The sequence below is a fragment of the Pelobates fuscus genome, chromosome 4 (assembly GCF_036172605.1).
Source record: "Pelobates fuscus isolate aPelFus1 chromosome 4, aPelFus1.pri, whole genome shotgun sequence".
NCBI lineage: Eukaryota > Metazoa > Chordata > Amphibia > Anura > Pelobatidae > Pelobates > Pelobates fuscus.
The window spans coordinates 6,984,709-7,009,534 of NC_086320.1; the positions used below are offsets into that span (position 1 = coordinate 6,984,709).

General features: G+C 42.0%; 1 protein-coding gene across 2 annotated transcripts in view; it reads left to right on the top strand.

Moving 5' to 3' along the window:
- LOC134608260 (microtubule-actin cross-linking factor 1, isoforms 6/7-like) overlaps positions 1-24,826 on the top strand; it is a 236,079-nt gene that overhangs the window by 177,808 nt on the left and 33,445 nt on the right. For both annotated transcript variants that reach the window (XM_063450947.1, XM_063450948.1), the window contains 6 exons: positions 10-111; positions 636-737; positions 3,392-3,547; positions 4,400-4,555; positions 7,969-8,157; positions 20,357-20,485. In XM_063450947.1, coding sequence (XP_063307017.1) covers positions 10-111; positions 636-737; positions 3,392-3,547; positions 4,400-4,555; positions 7,969-8,157; positions 20,357-20,485 — 834 coding nt within the window. The remainder of the gene's footprint in view (positions 1-9; positions 112-635; positions 738-3,391; positions 3,548-4,399; positions 4,556-7,968; positions 8,158-20,356; positions 20,486-24,826) is intronic.

Consider the following 24,826-nt stretch of genomic DNA (forward strand, 5'->3'; position numbering starts at 1 on the left):
TCCCGGCAGCTCTACACTGCGTGGAACAGTCTGAACAAGATGTGGACAGAGAGGTACAGCCGGCTGGAGGAACAGCTGAAATCCACACTCCAATACCAGGAGACCCTGCAGGTAACGACGCTCTGACTGTGGACGCTATTCCTAAATTGTCAGAACCTGGAGTGGAATTTCCTGATCCGAGCTAGCTTGGCATTATAAAGAAAGCGAGAGCCATATTGCTTTTTTTAAGACTCCCCGCCCCCTCTGGTAGATTTTTGTGAAGCACTTACATGCTTCTTATTGTTAGTAGCCCGATTGGGGTCCCTAATCTCGGGGAAGGACAGGAAATACATATATCGGTCTGTCTGGGAGTATTGGGAGTTGCTGCCATTAACACAATCTTTCACTACGTGTGAGGCACCTTCAGCCCTATTTTCAACCATATTAATAGTCCTCCTCCTGTATTTACCCCCACGATACCCCAGTCTCCTCTATTCGTCCCCTACTTTCCATGTCTGGAAGCTCCTTCTGCCATCTCCCATAATCCCCATGTAAGCTGGTCTGTACATTACACAGTGACACCTGTTTATAAGGTCTCCATTGTTGGTCAGTTTCGGTGTTTGCATATAGTGCAGTAATAATGGCTCTTTTCTCAGAGATTGCTGGATTGGCTAGTGGCTGCAGAATCAAAGCTCTCACAACAGTTCCTGATCGGTGGAGATCTAGATATGGTGAAGCATCAGCTGGGTGAACTGAAGGTGAGAACTGGTATGTGAATGCGCACACCACCCATGCCGACCTAGTATGTGCATGCACACACCATCCATGCCGACCTAGTATGTGCAGTCACACACCACCCATGCCGACCTAGTATGTGCATGCGCACACCACCCATGCCGACCTAGTATGTGCATGAGCACACCACCCATCCCGACCTAGTATGTGCAGTCACACACCACCCATGCCGACCTAGTATGTGCATGCGCACACCACCCATGCCGACCTAGTATGTGCAGGCGCACACCACCCATGCCAAACTGGTATGTGCATGCGCACACCACCCATGCCGACCTAGTATGTGCAGGCGCACACCACCCATGCCGACCTAGTATGTGCATGCGCACACCACCCATGCCGACCTAGTATGTGCATGCGCACACCACCCATCCCGACCTAGTATGTGCATGCGCACACCACCCATCCCGACCTAGTATGTGCATGAGCACACCACCCATCCCGACCTAGTATGTGCATGCGCACACCATCCATGCCGACCTAGTATGTGCAGTCACACACCACCCATGCCGACCTAGTATGTGCATGCGCACACCACCCATGCCGACCTAGTATGTGCATGAGCACACCACCCATCCCGACCTAGTATGTGCAGTCACACACCACCCATGCCGACCTAGTATTTGCATGCGCACACCACCCATGCCGACCTAGTATGTGCAGGCGCACACCACCCATGCCAAACTGGTATGTGCATGCGCACACCACCCATGCCGACCTAGTATGTGCAGGCGCACACCACCCATGCCGACCTAGTATGTGCATGCGCACACCACCCATGCCGACCTAGTATGTGCATGCGCACACCACCCATCCCGACCTAGTATGTGCATGCGCACACCATCCATCCCGACCTAGTATGTGCATGAGCACACCATCCATGCCGAACTGATTCCACAGAGTAAGTCTTATTACGCTCAATGATCTCATCTCTGGTCATTCTCACTTTCCCATAAACCTCAATGGAAATGCAGATATTCAGTTACAGGAATACAGTGGAACCGTGACAGTTCCTCATCCCAGAAAATACTATTGCATTTTTGTAACTTCTATTAGCTTGCCAAGTAAATTCATTCACCTGCTTTCATGAATGAAGCTACTGTCATGTGCTGGATAACAAATCTGTAATACTCTGCTGAGCAGAGGTTTGTGGGATGCACACATCTCTCTCAGTGAAAACAAAAGACTGACCAGAAATGATTGGGAAATCCCAGCTTGTTCTTGGTACTCTATGCCAGCACTAATCTGCAATGTAGAGTAAATCAAATTTCATCTACACACTGTGTGCGCAGAATTGCTAGTAAATGTCCAGATTTCTCTAAAATCAGAGATTAAAAACCAGCCCTTTTGTAGTCCTGTCAGTCAGTTCAGTGTGTGCCGATTGGCACAGAGATAGGAATCCTGTGCTCGGCATGTCTGACATACGGCAAGAGCTTTGGAAGACAATGTGAGAACGAATACAGTTTATTTACTCAGCATAAAGTGTTGGCGACTCTAAACCTGTAATAGACAGCAGGTCCGTGGTTCCTAAACAGGGGTATGCAGGACAGCTGTATCTTAAGCCAGGTGTAACACCCACTGAAACATGGCTGATGGTCTCAGCAGGAGACCGGGGTAAAGGAAATACATTGAAATGTGAGCCTTTAACATTATTAATGGGAGAAACACCTAATTGTAAAACTGCAAACCTATATCTGCCACCACAGGTTTGCTTTAGGCCTACCACCCACTAGTGGGAGGTTTAAGATTTCAGGTGGGCAGTGGTGGGTTCTGCAGAAAATGCCTGGTGGGCCTCGATGGTTGTGGACCAAGGCCGGCAGGGGAGATCCATTCATGCACCACACACTACACCCCTCACACACACACACTGCCCCTTCGCACACACGTACAGGCTACCCCCTCACACACACGCACTACACCCCTTGCGCACAGGCTGCCCCCTCACAGACACACACTACACCCATTGCACACAGACTGCCCCCTCACACACACACAGACTGCCCCCTCACTTACACTGCATCCCTCACACACACACCGCCTCCCTGACACACACTCAACATCATTCACACATACAGTACCCCTCGCACACACAGCACCACTCACACACACTGCACCCTTAACATATACAGCACCCCTCACACACACTCAACACCCTTCACACACACTGCACCTCTCACACACAAGGCACCTATCTCACACACACACACACTACACCCTTCACACACACAGCACCTCACAGACATACATAGAAAAAAAGCAGAATAGAAAATAGAAAAATAGTTTAAAAAAATAGATAAATTTAAGTACATATTTAAAAAATAAATAAAAAACCTCCTTTCTAAAAAAAAAAAAGTATAATATTAGTTACTACAGCACTGGTCGGTGGACGATAAGGAAATTTTAACATTAACAAACATACACAAGTGGGCAGTATGTACTAAAAGGTTGACTACACCTGGCTTAGACGATCTCTGTTCTGATGGACAAACACTAGAGATGAATAGGTTAGCACCTTTTTTCCCTTGTTTTTAAGATGTCTATTTTTTCTATTTTTGAATGCATTATTTGTGAGTCTGCTAGCCATCTAAAGAGCTTTATCTCATTCTGACTGCTGCAGGAGTTTAAGAGAGATCTCTATCAGCACAGAGTGGAGCTGGAGAGCCTTGGCCACTTGAACGTAGCCAGCAAGTCTGGTGGTAAAGCATGCGACTCGCAGATCGGTGACTACAGAGAGCGTTGGGACAAGTTGGAGGAGGAGGCAGTGAACAGACAGGTGAGATCACACGGCGTGTAATATACTATCTCTATACGCGCCATGACTGGTTATGGTATAATAAACAGGATACTGAAACAGGTATATGATAAATATGTTATGGGGTATGATCTCCCCAATAATCTCACTATCAGGTATTCTCTGATAATTGGCAGTTTATTTAAAAGTTCACCCTAACTTCACAACGTAACTTGCGATGTCGAGAGAATTACAACTAAATATATAAATATAATGAATACTAAACAAAACAAAACTCACCCTGACTTTACATATTACACGTAGGGTAAAAAGGCATGAAACCACTTATGTAATATGTAAAATATTAATGATATTCCCATGACATAACTTGCTGTAACAATCAATTACTCTTTAAATATCCGTCTATTAACACTCACTTATTGTGAGTGAAAACTCATCGTATCCTTACATGAAAGGTCTGACCACTGGGAGAAATTAATTAAAACATACTTCCATGGCCGCTTCTTACAAGAGGGTAACTTAGAACAGAAGTTTCCACGTTACGCAGTACGAGGTCCCCTACACTAAACGGCTCCCACGATTTAGATCCACACGCAGGAAAATGTAGGAAAGAAAATCAAAAATAGAAAACAAAACTGAGCTGATGTTAGTTACACTGTCTGTGCAGAGATTAAACTACGATAGAGTTTGTTCTGCTGCTATGTTGTATTAGCAGGTTAAGATGGGTTAGAGGTTGATGTGCCCGATATCCTCATACACTCAATGTGCTCCCCAATGGGTTTATATAGTGATAGTATGTGTGTATAACACATTTTTTCAGTGGTTTTCTGTCACCCCATCACGTGTTTTATACCCGTCTATATCTCCATCCAGCACCAATTAGAAGATGCCCTGCTAGGACTTGGCCAGTTCCAGAACCAGCTCGAAGAGCTCTTCCACTGGTTGTCTAACACAGCCGAACAGCTCCAAGGTCCGCACCCAGTCTGCATTGACCTTCAAACCTGCGAAATCGAGCTGGCCAAACACAAGGTGAGTTTGTTCACCATACCCCACCACTCAGAGAAAGGGATGTGTCATAGCTCATAGCAAACATGGGTAGTCCCCTTATACTGAAGATCTGTCCCCATTGGACCAAGGCTTAGCAGCATGACCAGTAGTCAAGTTATATTATATATAGTGATAGGACCGAACTGATGCCTCGGTTAGTTGCCCGAATGGAAATCCCAGGCTTAATGATATAATTAATGATATAATCTCCCAGGCTGGTTTCAAAGTCAGAGTTAGTACTGGGGTAATCTTCCAGACTGGTTATATAGTCCGGTTTAGTATTGGTCTAATCTCCCAGACTGGTTATATAGTCGGGTTTAGTATTGGGGTAATCTCCCATACTGGTTTTACAGTCAGGGTTAGTACTGTGGTAATTTTCCAAACTGGTTATATAGTCGGGTTTAGTATCCCAGACTAGTTATTTAGTCAGAGTTAGTATTGGGGTAATCTCCCAGACTGGTTATAAAGTCGGGTTCAGTATTGGGGTAATATCCCATACTGGTTATATTGCCGGGTTTAGTATTGGGGTAATCTCCCAGGCTGATTATATACTCGGGTTAGTATTAGGGTAATCTCCCAGACTGGTTATATAGTCATGGTTAGTATTGGTATAATCTCCCAGACTGCTTACCTTGTCATGGTTAGTATTGGGGTAATCTCCTAGACTGGTTATATACTCGGGTTAGTATTGGGGTAATATCCCAGACTGGTTATATAGTCATGGTTAGTATTGGGGTAATGTCCCAGACTGGTTATATTGCCGGGCTTAGTATTGGGGTAATCTCCCAGGCTGATTATATACTCGGGTTAGTATTAGGGTAATCTCCCAGACTGGTTATATAGTAATGGTTAGTATTGGTATAATCTCCCAGACTGGTTACCTTGTCATGGTTAGTATTGGGGTAATCTCCTAGACTGGTTATATACTCGGGTTAGTATTGGGGTAATCTCCCAGACTGGTTATATACTCGGTTAGTATTGGGGTAATCTCCCAGACTGGTTACATAGTCATGGTTAGTATTGGGGTAATCTCCCAGACTGGTTATATACTTGGGTTAGTATTGGAGTAATCTCCCAGACTGGTTATATAGTTGGGGTTAGTATAGGGGTAATCTCCCAGACTGGTTATATACTCAGGTTTAGTATGAGGGTAATATCCCATACTGGTTATATTGCCGGGCTTAGTATTGGGGTAATCTCCCAGGCTGGTTATATAGTCGGGGTTAGTATTGGGGTAATCTATTGGGGTATATAACCCAGACTGGTTAGTATTTGGGTAATATCCCAGACTGGTTATATTGCCGGGTTTAGTATTTGGGTAATCTCCCAGACTGGTTATCAGTTGGGGTTTAGTATTGGGGAAATCTCCCAGGCTGGTTATATAGTTGGGGTTAGTATTGGGGTAATCTCCCAGACTGGTTATATAGTCAGGTTTAGTATTGGGGTAATATCCCACACTGGTTATATTGCCGGGCTTAGTATTGGGGTAATCTCCCAGGCTGATTATATACTCGGGTTAGTATTAGGGTAATCTCCCAGACTGGTTGTATAGTCATGGTTAGTATTGGTATAATCTCCCAGACTGGTTACCTTGTCATGGTTAGTATTGGGGTAATCTCCTAGACTGGTTATCTACTCGGGTTAGTATTGGGGTAATCACCCAGACTGGTTATATAGTTGAATCTCCCAGACTGGTTATATACTCAGGTTTAGTATTGGGGTAATATCCCATACTGTTTATATTGCCGGGTTTAGTATTGGGGTAATCTCCCAGGCTGGTTATATAGTCGAGTTTAATATTGGTGTAATTATACCAGACTGGTTATCTAGTCATGGTTAGTATTGGCGTAATCTCCCAGACTGGTTATATAGTTGGGGTTAGTATTGGGGTAATCTATTGAGGTATATAACCCAGACTGGTTAAATAGTCATGGTTAGTATTTGGGTAATCTCCCAGACTGATTATATTGCCGGGTTTAGTATTTGGGTAATCTCCCAGACTGGTTATAAAGTCGGGGTTTAGTATTGGGGAAATCTCCTAGGCTGGTTATATAGTTAGGGTTAGTATTAGGGTAATCTCCCAGGCTGGTTATATATTTGGTGTTAGTATTGGGGTAATCTCCAAGACTGGTTATATAGTTGGGGTTAGTATTGGGGTAATCTCCCAGACTGGTTATATAGTCAGGTTTAGTATTGGGGTAATATCCCACACTGGTTATATTGCCGGGCTTAGTATTGGGGTAATCTCCCAGGCTGATTATATACTCGGGTTAGTATTAGGGTAATCTCCCAGACTGGTTGTATAGTCATGGTTAGTATTGGTATAATCTCCCAGACTGGTTACCTTGTCATGGTTAGTATTGGGGTAATCTCCTAGACTGGTTATCTACTCGGGTTAGTATTGGGGTAATCACCCAGACTGGTTATATAGTTGAATCTCCCAGACTGGTTATATACTCAGGTTTAGTATTGGGGTAATATCCCATACTGTTTATATTGCCGGGTTTAGTATTGGGGTAATCTCCCAGGCTGGTTATATAGTCGAGTTTAATATTGGTGTAATTATACCAGACTGGTTATCTAGTCATGGTTAGTATTGGCGTAATCTCCCAGACTGGTTATATAGTTGGGGTTAGTATTGGGGTAATCTATTGAGGTATATAACCCAGACTGGTTAAATAGTCATGGTTAGTATTTGGGTAATCTCCCAGACTGATTATATTGCCGGGTTTAGTATTTGGGTAATCTCCCAGACTGGTTATAAAGTCGGGGTTTAGTATTGGGGAAATCTCCTAGGCTGGTTATATAGTTAGGGTTAGTATTAGGGTAATCTCCCAGGCTGGTTATATATTTGGTGTTAGTATTGGGGTAATCTCCCAGGCTGGTTATATATTTGGTGTTAGTATTGGGGTAATCTCCCAGGCTGGTTATATATTTGGTGTTAGTATTGGGGTAATCTCCCAGGCTGGGTATTTAGTTGGGGTTAGTATTGGGGTAATCTCCCAGACTGGTTATATATTTGGTGTTAGTATTGGGGTAATCTCCAAGACTGGTTTTATAGTCGGGTTAATATTGGGGTAATCTCCCAGGCTGGTTATATAGTCGGGTTAGTATTGGGGTAATCTCCCAGACTGGTTATATAGTTGGGGTTGTTATTGGGGTAATCTCCCAAACTGGTTATATAGTTGGGGTTGGTATTGGGGTAATCTCCCAAACTGGTTATATAGTTGGGGTTAGTATTGGGGTAATCTCCCAGGCTGGTTATATAGTCGGGTTAGTATTGGGGTAATCTCCCAGACTGGTTATATAGTTGGGGTTGGTATTGGGGTAATTTCCCAGGCTGGGTATTTAGTTGGGGTTAGTATTGAGGTAATCCTATTATGTGCTTTCCTCAGGTACTAAGGAACGATGTGCTGTCTCATACGCGCACAGTGGAGTGTGTGAATGAGTTTGGCCGGGGCATTTTACTTGGGGACGGGGCAGAATGTCTACACGGGAAGCTGGACGAGCTGAAGCAGCACTGGGAGTACGTACGCAGTGAAACAGAAAGACGGCAGCTGGGGCTGGAGAATGATCTCAGCCGGGTAATATATGGGAACAGAGACCCAGCCTGAATTGTTACTAATAATGTATCACAGGACAAGGCGCGTGCATGTTTTATGATTCTTAATGAGAACTGTTCCTCAAACCAGAAATGGAGAGACACTGAGTAATAACTGCTTAATTAAAGGAACGATGATATCAAACATAATGCTGGGAGACAGGGCGGTAGTAAGTCACAAACTGAGGATACCACACTCACAACTTGGAATCCAGGTGATTATCAGGGCCGGGGTTGGCCAAACCCAGTTTAGTAGATAAAATAAATGAGTTCCAGGCACTCAGGATTGCTGCAGGAAGGCAGGTTTATTGGGATACAAAGTGCAACGTTTTGACCTACACAGAGGCCTTCATCAAGTTGCAGATGATTAATAATAAGCCTAACTTCCTGCAGCAATCCTGGGTGCAGGAGAGCCCGTAGCTTCCCCCTGAGGGGCAAAACGTTCTGGAGGCCGACGGGAAATTCTGCTACCGCCAGGAGGGAAGTAGACCTAGATTGGTCAAACGAGATAGGGCGCCCCCTAGTGCATAGCTATACATATGTACAGTGAATTATAAAACGTAACCTTTAATGGTGGCTGTTGAATAAAAAAACCCCTTGTGGAGAGTTTTAGACAAAAGAAAATAATAATAAACTTAAAATAGGAGGATGAGTGTCTGGATTGGGGATAAATATCCTAGGGGTGTTGCCCACAGGATGTAAAGCTCAGTACAGCTACAGATCCCCCCAACCTGTGTATTCCGTCTCACAGAAGCAATCCTTCACGGGATTGCATAATATAAAAGAGAAGAAGTTAAACCAATCCTGTAGTCACTATGTACAGTCCCAGTGTGGTGCTTGCTTGCAACAACAAATATATATACACATGGGAAATCCTGTGACAAAAAATAGTGACAGAAGCGGTTTTATCAACAATATAATCGAAGGCTAGTCAGAGTTTAGCAGATTGATGGATACAATGTAACAATCTGTATACCATCTACTGCACTGCTGTTGCTGGAGGACGGAAACAAACAATGGGAGGGGAAAACTACAGATCTATTGGTCAGTTCTCCACAGAGATAAACCAGCATGGAGAATGACGAGATCTGACGAAAAATATACCAAACACCCCCGTCACCCACGATTTCCCCGTCCCCTTATTCAAATCGTTCAAAGGTGCATAGCCCAGAAAAACTGACTAGCTAATCTTCCAAGGAAACTATACAGGTCGGTTGCCAGACTTAAACTATCCTTCCTACTGCTACCTAACACGTGTTTCGGCGCTACAGAACGCGCCTTCGTCTGAGGCTAAACAGTGGGTCAAGTCAACGGGAGCTCCTTAAATAGCCCACTATACTTAGTATATGCTGGGGGTATGAGTGCAGCGTTCGCGCCAAAACTGGTCGAACACCGGTAAACCCCGCCCTTAGTGACGATTCCTGTTCCGATTGGATGTCTGGATCGTGTGTCTATTAACCATATACTTGCTGAAATCATCTGGCCGTTAGGTTAGACACAACAAAATCCAGACGGATACTTGCAGGATATGAAGAGATCCCCATCAAACATACAGATAGAGAACCACCTTATGAAATTAATAACTCCATTAAACTGGAACATAGTCACAATAGTACCTGGTCCAGTATTAAGTCCTGATTGGTACCGCCAGGAGGGGAAGCGGCAATAGCCGCGGAGGCCTGAGGACGAGCCAGCTGATCCTGCAGATGCAGACCCCCATCTTGTAAGGCCTCAGCCCTGAGGGCAAAGAGGACAGCCTTGATATCCAAAGTGACCCTGGCCGAAAACAGCACTTGGTAAGCAGATACAAAGGAGGCAACAACCACGCAATTACCAAGCTGTTACCAACTGATAATTAAGATGGCTGCTATCCTGTAAACCCACCCATCTGTCCCATACTACTACTCCCACCATACAAAAGGCCTATTATACATCCCCCTCACACTCACATGTCCCTGTTCTTTCTAGGCCTTGCCTGACTCCTCAGGGACTTTACTGGGAGTATTATTGCTGTGGAGCTCTGTTATACACTCAGACACATTACTGGGAATATTATTACTGTGGGGCTCTGTTATACACTCAGACACATTACTGGGAGTATTATTGCTGTGGAGCTCTGTTATACACTCAGACACATTACTGGGAATATTATTACTGTGGGGCTCTGTTATACACTCAGACACATTACTGGGAGTATTATTGCTGAGGAGCTCTGTTATACACTCAGACACATTACTGGGAGTATTATTGCTGTGGAGCTCTGTTATACACTCAGACACATTACTGGGAGTATTATTGCTGTGGAGCTCTGTTATACACTCAGACACATTACTGGGAGTATTATTGCTGAGGAGCTCTGTTATACACGCAGACACATTACTGGGAGTATTATTGCTGTGGAGCTCTGTTATACACTCAGACACATTACTGGGAGTATTATTGCTGTGGAGCTCTGTTATACACTCAGACACATTACTGGGAGTATTATTGCTGAGGAGCTCTGTTATACACTCAGACACATTACTGGGAGTATTATTGCTGTGGAGCTCTGTTATACACTCAGACACATTACTGGGAGTATTATTACTGTGGAGCTCTGTTATACACTCAGACACATTACTGGGAGTATTATTGCTGTGGAGCTCTGTTATACACTCAGACACTACTGGGAGTATTATTGCTGTGGGGCTCTGTTATACACTCAGACACATTACTGGGAGTATTATTGCTGTGGAGCTCTGTTATACACTCAGACACATTACTGGGAGTATTATTGCTGTGGGGCTCTGTTATACAGCCAGACACATTACTGGGAGTATTATTGCTTTGGAGCTCTGTTATACACTCAGACACATTACTGGGAGTATTATTGCTGTGGGGCTCTGTTATACACTCAGACACATTACTGGGAGTATTATTGCTGTGGAGCTCTGTTATACACTCAGGCACATTACTGGGAGTATTATTGCTGTGGAGCTCTGTTACACACTCAGACACATTACTGGGAGTATTATTGCTGCGGAGCTCTGCTATACACTCAGACACAATACTGGGAGTATTATTGCTGTGGAGCTCTGTTATACACTCAGACACAATACTGGGAGTGTTATTGCTGGGGAGCTCTGTTATACACTCACACTCATTACTGGGAGTATTATTACTGTGGAGCTCTGTTATACACTCAGACACATTGCTGGGAGTATTATTGCTGTGGAGCTCTGTTATACACTCTGACACATTACTGGGAGTATTATTGCTGTGGAGTTCTGTTATACACTCAGACACAATACTGGGAGTGTTATTGCTGGGGAGCTCTGTTATACACTCACACTCATTACTGGGAGTATTATTATTGTGGAGCTCTGTTATACACTCAGACACATTACTGGGAGTATTATTGCTGTGGAGCTCTGTTATACACTCAGACACATTACTGGGAATATTATTACTGTGGGGCTCTGTTATACACTCAGACACATTACTGGGAGTATTATTACTGTGGAGCTCTGTTATACACTCAGACACATTACTGGGAGTATTATTGCTGTGGAGCTCTGTTATACACTCAGACACTACTGGGAGTATTATTGCTGTGGGGCTCTGTTATACACTCAGACACATTACTGGGAGTATTATTGCTGTGGAGCTCTGTTATACACTCAGACACATTACTGGGAGTATTATTGCTGTGGAGTTCTGTTATACACTCAGACACATTACTGGGAGTATTATTGCTGTGGGGCTCTGTTATACAGCCAGACACATTACTGGGAGTATTATTGCTGTGGAGCTCTGTTATACACTCAGACACATTACTGGGAGTATTATTGCTGTGGGGCTCTGTTATACACTCAGACACATTACTGGGAGTATTATTGCTGTGGAGCTCTGTTATACACTCAGACACATTACTGGGAGTATTATTGCTGTGGAGCTCTGTTACACACTCAGACACATTACTGGGAGTATTATTGCTGCGGAGCTCTGCTATACACTCAGACACAATACTGGGAGTATTATTGCTGTGGAGCTCTGTTATACACTCAGACACAATACTGGGAGTGTTATTGCTGGGGAGCTCTGTTATACACTCACACTCATTACTGGGAGTATTATTACTGTGGAGCTCTGTTATACACTCAGACACATTGCTGGGAGTATTATTGCTGTGGAGCTCTGTTATACACTCTGACACATTACTGGGAGTATTATTGCTGTGGAGTTCTGTTATACACTCAGACACAATACTGGGAGTGTTATTGCTGGGGAGCTCTGTTATACACTCACACTCATTACTGGGAGTATTATTACTGTGGAGCTCTGTTATACACTCAGACACATTGCTGGGAGTATTATTGCTGTGGAGCTCTGTTATACACTCTGACACATTACTGGGAGTATTATTGCTGTGGAGTTCTGTTACACACTCAGACACATTGCTGGGAGTATTATTGCTATGGAGCTCTGTTATACACTCTGACACATTACTGGGAGTATTATTGCTGTGGAGTTCTGTTACACACTCAGACACATTACTGGGAGTATTATTGCTGGGGAGCTCTGTTATACACTCAGACACAGTACTGGGAGTATTATTGCTGTGGAGCTCTGTTATACACTCAGACACATTACTGGGAGTATTATTGCTGTGGAGCTCTGTTATACACTCAGACACATTACTGGGAGTATTATTGCTGAGGAGCTCTGTTATATACTCAGACACATTACTGGGAGTATTATTGATATGGAGCTCTGTTATACACTCAGACACATTACTGGGAGTATTATTGCTGTTGAGCTCTGTTATACACTCAGACACATTACTGGGAGTATTATTGCTGTGGAGCTCTGTTATACACTCAGACACATTACTGGGAGTATTATTGTTGTGGAGCTCTGTTATACACTCAGACACATTACTGGGAGTATTATTGCTGTGGAGCTCTGTTATACACTCAGACACATTGCTGGGAGTATTATTGCTGTGGAGCTCTGTTATACACTCTGACACATTACTGGGAGTATTATTGCTGTGGAGTTCTGTTACACACTCAGACACATTACTGGGAGTATTATTGCTGTGGAGCTCTGTTATACACTCAGACACAGTACTGGGAGTATTATTGCTGGGGAGCTCTGTTATACACTCAGACACATTACTGGGAGTATTATTGCTGTGGAGCTCTGTTATACACTCAGACACATTACTGGGAGTATTATTGCTGAGGAGCTCTTTTATACACTCAGACACAGTACTGGGAGTATTATTGCTGGGGAGCTCTGTTATACACTCAGACACAGTACTGGGAGTATTATTGCTGTGGAGCTCTGTTATACACTCAGACACATTACTGGGAGTATTATTGCTGTGGAGCTCTGTTATACACTCAGACACATTACTGGGAGTATTATTGCCGAGGAGCTCTGTTATATACTCAGACACATTACTGGGAGTATTATTGATATGGAGCTCTGTTATACACTCAGACACATTACTGGGAGTATTATTGCTGTTGAGCTCTGTTATACACTCAGACACATTACTGGGAGTATTATTGCTGGGGAGCTCTGTTATACACCCAGACACATTACTGGGAGTATTATTGCTGTGGAGCTCTGTTATACACTCATACACATTACTGGGAGTATTATTGCTGTGGAGCTCTGTTATACACTCAGACACATTACTGGGAGTATTATTACTGTGGAACTCTGTTATACACTCAGACACATTACTGGGAGTATTATTGCTGTGGGGCTCTGTTATACACTCAGACACATTACTGGGAGTATTATTGCTGTGGAGCTCTGTTATACACTCAGACACATTACTGGGAGTATTATTGTTGTGGAGCTCTGTTATACACTCAGACACATTACTGGGAGTATTATTGCTGTGGAGCTCTGTTATACACTCAGACACATTACTGGGAGTAGTATTGCTGTGGAGCTCTGTTATACACTCAGACACATTACTGGGAGTATTATTGCTGTGGAGCTCTGTTATACACTCAGACACATTACTGGGAGTAGTATTGCTGTGGAGCTCTGTTATACACTCAGACACATTACTGGGAGTATTATTGCTGTGGAGCTCTGTTATACACTCAGACGCATTACTAGAAGCATTATTGCTGTGGAGCTCTGTTATACACTCAGACACATTACTGGGAGTATTATTGAGGTGGAGCTCTGTTATACACTCAGACACATTACTGGGAGTATTATTGCTGTGGAGCTCTGTTATACACTCAGACACATTACTGGGAGTATTATTGCTGTGGAGCTCTGTTATACACTCAGACGCATTACTAGAAGCATTATTGCTGTGGAGCTCTGTTATACACTCAGACACATTACTGGGAGTATTATTGAGGTGGAGCTCTGTTATACACTCAGACACATTACTGGGAGTATTTTTGCTGTGGAGCTCTGTTATACACTCAGACACATTACTGGGAATATTATTGCTGTGGAGCTCTGTTATACACTCAGACACATTACTGGGAGTATTATTGCTGTGGAGCTCTGTTATACACTCAGACACATTACTGGGAGTATTATTGCTGTGGAGCTCTGTTATACACTCAGACACATTACTGGGAGTATTATTACTGTGTAGCTCTGTTATACACTCAGACACATTACTGGGAGTATTATTGCTAGGGAGCTCTGTTATACACTCAGACACATTACTGGGAGTATTATTGCTGTGGAGCTCTGTTATACACTCAGACACATTACTGGGGGTATTATTGTTGTGGAGCTCTGTTATACACTCAGACACATTACTGGGAGTATTATTACTGTGGAGCTCTGTTATACACTCAGACACATTACTGGGAGTATTATTGCTGTGGAGCTCTGTTATACACTCAGACACATTACTGGGAGTATTATTGTTGTGGAGCTCTGTTATACACTCAGACACATTACTGGGAGTATTATTACTGTGGAGCTCTGTTATACACTCAGACACATTACTGGGAGTATTATTGCTGTGGAGCTCTGTTATACACTCAGACACATTACTGGGAGTATTATTGCTGTGGAGCTCTGTTATACACTCAGACATTACTGGGAGTATTATTACTGTGGAGCTCTGTTATACACTCAGACACATTGCTGGGAGTATTATTGCTGTGGAGCTCTGTTATACACTCTGACACATTACTGGGAGTATTATTGCTGTGGAGTTCTGTTATACACTCAGACACAATACTGGGAGTGTTATTGCTGGGGAGCTCTGTTATACACTCACACTCATTACTGGGAGTATTATTACTGTGGAGCTCTGTTATACACTCAGACACATTGCTGGGAGTATTATTGCTGTGGAGCTCTGTTATACACTCTGACACATTACTGGGAGTATTATTGCTGTGGAGTTCTGTTACACACTCAGACACATTGCTGGGAGTATTATTGCTGTGGAGCTCTGTTATACACTCTGACACATTACTGGGAGTATTATTGCTGTGGAGTTCTGTTACACACTCAGACACATTACTGGGAGTATTATTGCTGGGGAGCTCTGTTATACACTCAGACACAGTACTGGGAGTATTATTGCTGTGGAGCTCTGTTATACACTCAGACACATTACTGGGAGTATTATTGCTGTGGAGCTCTGTTATACACTCAGACACATTACTGGGAGTATTATTGCTGAGGAGCTCTGTTATATACTCAGACACATTACTGGGAGTATTATTGATATGGAGCTCTGTTATACACTCAGACACATTACTGGGAGTATTATTGCTGTTGAGCTCTGTTATACACTCAGACACATTACTGGGAGTATTATTGCTGTGGAGCTCTGTTATACACTCAGACACATTACTGGGAGTATTATTGTTGTGGAGCTCTGTTATACACTCAGACACATTACTGGGAGTATTATTGCTGTGGAGCTCTGTTATACACTCAGACACATTGCTGGGAGTATTATTGCTGTGGAGCTCTGTTATACACTCTGACACATTACTGGGAGTATTATTGCTGTGGAGTTCTGTTACACACTCAGACACATTACTGGGAGTATTATTGCTGTGGAGCTCTGTTATACACTCAGACACAGTACTGGGAGTATTATTGCTGGGGAGCTCTGTTATACACTCAGACACATTACTGGGAGTATTATTGCTGTGGAGCTCTGTTATACACTCAGACACATTACTGGGAGTATTATTGCTGAGGAGCTCTTTTATACACTCAGACACAGTACTGGGAGTATTATTGCTGGGGAGCTCTGTTATACACTCAGACACAGTACTGGGAGTATTATTGCTGTGGAGCTCTGTTATACACTCAGACACATTACTGGGAGTATTATTGCTGTGGAGCTCTGTTATACACTCAGACACATTACTGGGAGTATTATTGCTGTGGAGCTCTGTTATACACTCAGACGCATTACTAGAAGCATTATTGCTGTGGAGCTCTGTTATACACTCAGACACATTACTGGGAGTATTATTGAGGTGGAGCTCTGTTATACACTCAGACACATTACTGGGAGTATTTTTGCTGTGGAGCTCTGTTATACACTCAGACACATTACTGGGAATAGTATTGCTGTGGAGCTCTGTTATACACTCAGACACATTACTGGGAGTATTATTGCTGTGGAGCTCTGTTATACACTCAGACACATTACTGGGAGTATTATTGCTGTGGAGCTCTGTTATACACTCAGACACATTACTGGGAGTATTATTACTGTGTAGCTCTGTTATACACTCAGACACATTACTGGGAGTATTATTGCTAGGGAGCTCTGTTATACACTCAGACACATTACTGGGAGTATTATTGCTGTCGAGCTCTGTTATACACTCAGACACATTACTGGGGGTATTATTGTTGTGGAGCTCTGTTATACACTCAGACACATTACTGGGAGTATTATTACTGTGGAGCTCTGTTATACACTCAGACACATTACTGGGAGTATTATTGCTGTGGAGCTCTGTTATACACTCAGACACATTACTGGGAGTATTATTGTTGTGGAGCTCTGTTATACACTCAGACACATTACTGGGAGTATTATTACTGTGGAGCTCTGTTATACACTCAGACACATTACTGGGAGTATTATTGCTGTGGAGCTCTGTTATACACTCAGACACATTACTGGGAGTATTATTGCTGTGGAGCTCTGTTATACACTCAGACATTACTGGGAGTATTATTACTGTGGAGCTCTGTTATACACTCAGACACATTGCTGGGAGTATTATTGCTGTGGAGCTCTGTTATACACTCTGACACATTACTGGGAGTATTATTGCTGTGGAGTTCTGTTATGCACTCAGACACAATACTGGGAGTGTTATTGCTGGGGAGCTCTGTTATACACTCACACTCATTACTGGGAGTATTATTACTGTGGAGCTCTGTTATACACTCAGACACATTGCTGGGAGTATTATTGCTGTGGAGCTCTGTTATACACTCTGACACATTACTGGGAGTATTATTGCTGTGGAGTTCTGTTACACACTCAGACACATTGCTGGGAGTATTATTGCTGTGGAGCTCTGTTATACACTCTGACACATTACTGGGAGTATTATTGCTGTGGAGTTCTGTTACACACTCAGACACATTACTGGGAGTATTATTGCTGGGGAGCTCTGTTATACACTCAGACACAGTACTGGGAGTATTATTGCTGTGGAGCTCTGTTATACACTCAGACACATTACTGGGAGTATTATTGCTGTGGAGCTCTGTTATACACTCAGACACATTACTGGGAGTATTATTGCTGAGGAGCTCTGTTATATACTCAGACACATTACTGGGAGTATTATTGATATGGAGCTCTGTTATACACTCAGACACATTACTGGGAGTATTATTGCTTTTGAGCTCTGTTATACACTCAGACACATTACTGGGAGTATTATTGCTGTGGAGCTCTGTTATACACTCAGACACATTACTGGGAGTATTATTGTTGTGGAGCTCTGTTATACACTCAGACACATTACTGGGAGTATTATTGCTGTGGAGCTCTGTTATACACTCAGACACATTGCTGGGAGTATTATTGCTGTGGAGCTCTGTTATACACTCTGACACATTACTGGGAGTATTATTGCTGTGGAGTTCTGTTACACACTCAGACACATTACTGGGAGTATTATTGCTGTGGAGCTCTGTTATACACTCAGACACAGTACTGGGAGTATTATTGCTGGGGAGCTCTGTTATACACTCAGACACATTACTGGGAGTATTATTGCTGTGGAGCTCTGTTATACACTCAGACACATTACTGGGAGTATTATTGCTGAGGAGCTCTTTTATACACTCAGACACAGTACTGGGAGTATTATTGCTGGGGAGCTCTGTTATACACTCAGACACAGTACTGGGAGTATTATTGCTGTGGAGCTCTGTTATACACTCAGACACATTACTGGGAGTATTATTGCTGTGGAGCTCTGTTATACACTCAGACACATTACTGGGAGTATTATTGCTGAGGAGCTCTGTTATATACTCAGACACATTACTGGGAGTATTATTGATATGGAGCTCTGTTATACACTCAGACACATTACTGGGAGTATTATTGCTGTTGAGCTCTGTTATACACTCAGACACATTACTGGGAGTATTATTGCTGGGAAGCTCTGTTATACACTCAGACACATTACTGGGAGTATTATTGCTGTGGAGCTCTGTTAAACACTCATACACATTACTGGGAGTATTATTGCTGTGGAGCTCTGTTATACACTCAGACACATTACTGGGAGTATTATTACTGTGGAACTCTGTTATACACTCAGACACATTACTGGGAGTATTATTGCTGTGGGGCTCTGTTATACACTCAGACACATTACTGGGAGTATTATTGCTGTGGAGCTCTGTTATACACTCAGACACATTACTGGGAGTATTATTGTTGTGGAGCTCTGTTATACACTCAGACACATTACTGGGAGTATTATTGCTGTGGAGCTCTGTTATACACTCAGACACATTACTGGGAGTAGTATTGCTGTGGAGCTCTGTTATACACTCAGACACATTACTGGTAGTATTATTGCTGTGGAGCTCTGTTATACACTCAGACACATTACTGGGAGTAGTATTGCTGTGGAGCTCTGTTATACACTCAGACACATTACTGGGAGTATTATTGCTGTGGAGCTCTGTTATACACTCAGACGCATTACTAGAAGCATTATTGCTGTGGAGCTCTGTTATACACTCAGACACATTACTGGGAGTATTATTGAGGTGGAGCTCTGTTATACACTCAGACACATTACTGGGAGTATTATTGCTGTGGAGCTCTGTTATACACTCAGACACATTACTGGGAGTATTATTGCTGTGGAGCTCTGTTATACACTCAGACGCATTACTAGAAGCATTATTGCTGTGGAGCTCTGTTATACACTCAGACACATTACTGGGAGTATTATTGAGGTGGAGCTCTGTTATACACTCAGACACATTACTGGGAGTATTTTTGCTGTGGAGCTCTGTTATACACTCAGACACATTACTGGGAATATTATTGCTGTGGAGCTCTGTTATACACTCAGACACATTACTGGGAGTATTATTGCTGTGGAGCTCTGTTATACACTCAGACACATTACTGGGAGTATTATTGCTGTGGAGCTCTGTTATACACTCAGACACATTACTGGGAGTATTATTACTGTGTAGCTCTGTTATACACTCAGACACATTACTGGGAGTATTATTGCTGGGGAGCTCTGTTATACACTCAGACACATTACTGGGAGTATTATTGCTGTGGAGCTCTGTTATACACTCAGACACATTACTGGGGGTATTATTGTTGTGGAGCTCTGTTATACACTCAGACACATTACTGGGAGTATTATTACTGTGGAGCTCTGTTATACACTCAGACACATTACTGGGAGTATTATTGCTGTGGAGCTCTGTTATACACTCAGACACATTACTGGGAGTATTATTGTTGTGGAGCTCTGTTATACACTCAGACACACCAGCAATATTGAGCTCCTAGAAAAGAGGGACATTAGGAGAAATTTGTGGTATATCTACTAAACAGTGATTTGTATTTATTTTGTATTGAACGTGAAGTGTCCCTTTATATCTGTTCCTTTAACCATTTAATTACTTCACTTATTAACCCCTAATGTTCAATTCAGGTGCAGGATGTGACTCTGGAGATCACTGAGCTCCTGCAGTGGCTCGACCATGTGGAGGCTCATTTGTCCCTCTCCAGACCATCGTGGGGGCAACCGGAGTCCACGAGGGAAGCTCTGTCCAAGCACTTGGTGAGGAGTTCGGTGATTTGGGCAATCAGACACTACGCACAGTGATTATCAGTAATAAGGTAGCCAGGCAGTGTCAGGCAATTCATTGAGAATGTGTCTAATGCTGATCTGTGGAATAGTACTTCAGGTAATAACTAATAAGACTGGCTAATTAATGGTGTGTGATAGGCACCCCCAGACTGGCTATTTAATTATTTAATTATTGGTAAAGTGATAGGCACCCCCAGACTGGCTATTTAATTATTTAATTAATGGTAAAGTGATAGGCACCCCCAGACTGGCTATTTAATTATTTAATTAATGGTAAAGTGATAGGCACCCCCAGACTGGCTATTTAATTATTTAATTAATGGTAAAGTGATAGGTACCCCCAGACTGGCTATTTAATTATTTAATTAATGGTAACGTGATAGGCACCCCCAGACTGGCTATTTAATTATTTAATTAATGGTAAAGTGATAGGCACCCCCAGACTGGCTATTTAATTATTTAATTAATGGTAAAGTGATAGGCACCCCCAGACTGGCTATTTAATTAATGGTAAAGTGATAGGCACCCCCAGACTGGCTATTTAATTATTTAATTAATGGTAAAGTGATAGGCACCCCCAGACTGGCTATTTAATTATTTAATTAATGGTAAAGGGATAGGCACCCCCAGACTGGCTATTTAATTATTTAATTAATGGTAAAGCGATAGGCACCCCCAGACTGGCTATTTAATTATTTAATTAATGGTAAAGTGATAGGCACCTCCAGACTGGCTATTTAATTATTTAATTAATGGTAAAGTGATAGGTACCCCCAGACTGGCTATTTAATTATTTAATTAATGGTAAAGTGATAGGCACCTCCAGACTGGCTATTTAATTATTTAATTAATGGTAAAGTGATAGGCACCCCCAGACTGGCTATTTAATTAATGGTAAAGTGATAGGCACCCCCAGACTGGCTATTTAATTATTTAATTAATGGTAAAGTGATAGGCACCCCCAGACTGGCTATTTAATTAATGGTAAAGTGATAGGCACCCCCAGACTGGCTATTTAATTAATGGTAAAGTGATAGGCACCCCCAGACTGGCTATTTAATTAATGGTAAAGTGATAGGCCCCCCAGACTGGCTATTTAATTATTTAATTAATGGTAAAGTGATAGGTACCCCCAGACTGGCTATTTAATTAATGGTAAAGTGATAGGTACCCCCAGACTGGGTATTTAATTATTTAATTAATGGTAAAGTGATAGGCACCCCCAGACTGGCTATTTAATTATTTAATTAATGGTAAAGTGATAGGCACCCCCAGACTGGCTATTTAATTAATGGTAAAGTGATAGGCACCCCCAGACTGGCTATTTAATTATTTAATTAATGGTAAAGTGATATGCACCCCAGACTGGCTATTTAATTATTGAATTAATGGTAAAGTGATAGGCACCCCCAGACTGGCTATTTAATTAATGGTAAAGTGATAGGTACCCCCAGACTGGGTATTTAATTATTTAATTAATGGTAAAGTGATAGGTACCCCCAGACTGGCTATTTAATTATTTAATTAATGGTAAAGTGATAGGCACCCCCAGACTGGCTATTTAATTATTTAATTAATGGTAAAGTGATAGGTACCCCCAGACTGGGTATTTAATTATTTAATTAATGGTAAAGTGATAGGCACCCCCAGACTGGCTATTTAATTAATGGTAAAGTGATAGGTACCCCCAGACTGGGTATTTAATTATTTAATTAATGGTAAAGTGATAGGCACCCCCAGACTGGCTATTTAATTAATGGTAAAGTGATAGGTACCCCCAGACTGGGTATTTAATTATTTAATTAATGGTAAAGTGATAGGTACCCCCAGACTGGCTATTTAATTAATGGTAAAGTGATAGGCACCCCCAGACTGGGTATTTAATTATTTAATTAATGGTAAAGTGATAGGTACCCCCAGACTGGGTATTTAATTATTTAATTAATGGTAAAGTGATAGGCACCCCCAGACTGGCTATTTAATTATTTAATTAATGGTAAAGTGGTAGGCACCCCCAGACTGGCTATTTAATTATTTAATTAATGGTAAATTGATAGGCACCCCCAGACTGGCTATTTAATTATTTAATTATTGGTAAAGGGATATGCACCCCCAGACTGGCTATTTAATTAATGGTAAAGTGATAGGCACCCCCAGACTGGCTATTTAATGGTAAAGTGATAGGCACCCCCAGACTGGCTATTTAATTAATGGTAAAGTGATAGGCACCCCCAGACTGGCTATTTAATTATTTAATTAATGGTAAAGCGATAGGCACCCCCAGACTGGCTATTTAATTATTTAATTAATGGTAAATTGATAGGCACCCCCAGACTGGCTATTTATTTATTTAATTATTGGTAAAGGGATATGCACCCCCAGACTGGCTATTTAATTAATGGTAAAGTGATAGGCACCCCCAGACTGGCTATTTAATGGTAAAGTGATAGGCACCCCCAGACTGGCTATTTAATTAATGGGAAAGTGATAGGCACCTCCAGACTGGCAATTTAATTAATGGTAAAGTGATAGGCACCCCCAGACTGGCTATTTAATTATTTAATTAATGGTAAAGTGATAGGCACCCCCAGACTGGCTATTTAATTATTTAATTATTGGTAAAGTGATAGGGACCCCCAGACTGGCTATTTAATTAATGGTAAAGTGATAGGCACCCCCAGACTGGCTATTTAATTATTTAATTATTGGTAAAGTGATAGGTACCCCCAGACTGGCTATTTAATTATTTAATTAATGGTAAAGTGATAGGCACCCCCAGACTGGCTATTTAATTATTTAATTAATGGTAAAGTGATAGGTACCCCCAGACTGGCTATTTAATTAATGGTAAAGTGATAGACACCCCCAGACTGGGTATTTAATTATTTAATTAATGGTAAAGTGATAGGCACCCCCAGACTGGCTATTTAATTATTTAATTATTGGTAAAGTGATAGGTACCCCCAGACTGGCTATTTAATTATTTAATTATTGGTAAAGTGATAGGCACCCCCAGACTGGCTATTTAATTATTGGTAAAGTGATAGGCACCCCCAGACTGGCTATTTAATTATTTAATTATTGGTAAAGTGATAGGTACCCCAGACTGGCTATTTAATTAATGGTAAAGTGATAGGCACCCCCAGACTGGCTATTTAATTATTTAATTAATGGTAAAGTGATAGGCACCCCCAGACTGGCTATTTAATTATTTAATTAATGGTAAAGTGATAGGTACCCCAGACTGGCTATTTAATTAATGGTAAAGTGATAGGCACCCCCAGACTGGCTATTTAATTATTTAATTAATGGTAAAGTGATAGGCACCCCCAGACTGGCTATTTAATTATTTAATTATTGGTAAAGTGATAGGTACCCCCAGACTGGCTGTTTAATTAATGGTAAAGTGATAGGCACCCTCAGACTGGCTATTTAATTATTTAATTAATGGTAAAGTGATAGGCACCCCCAGACTGGCTATTTAATTAATGGTAAAGTGATAGGCGCCCCCAGACTGGCTATTTAATTAATGGTAAAGTGATAGGTACCCCAGACTGGCTATTTAATTAATGGTAAAGTGATAGACACCCTCAGACTGGCTATTTAATTATTTAATTAATGGTAAAGTGGTAGGCACCCCCAGACTGGCTATTTAATTATTTAATTAATGGTAAAGCGATAGGCACCCCCAGACTGGCTATTTAATTATTTAATTAATGGTAAAGTGGTAGGCACCCCCAGACTGGCTATTTAATTATTTAATTAATGGTAAATTGATAGGCACCCCCAGACTGGCTATTTAATTAATGGTAAAGTGATAGACACCCTCAGACTGGCTATTTAATTATTTAATTAATGGTAAAGTGGTAGGCACCCCCAGACTGGCTATTTAATTATTTAATTAATGGTAAAGCGATAGGCACCCCCAGACTGGCTATTTAATTATTTAATTAATGGTAAAGTGGTAGGCACCCCCAGACTGGCTATTTAATTATTTAATTAATGGTAAAGTGATAGGCACCCCCAGAGTGGCTATTTAATTAATGGTAAAGTGATAGGCACCCCCAGACTGGCTATTTAATTAATGGTAAAGTGATAGACACCCCCAGACTGGCTATTTAATTAATGGTAAAGTGATAGACACCCTCAGACTGGCTATTTAATTATTTAATTAATGGTAAAGTGGTAGGCACCCCCAGACTGGCTATTTAATTATTTAATTAATGGTAAAGCGATAGGCACCCCCAGACTGGCTATTTAATTATTTAATTAATGGTAAAGTGGTAGGCACCCCCAGACTGGCTATTTAAT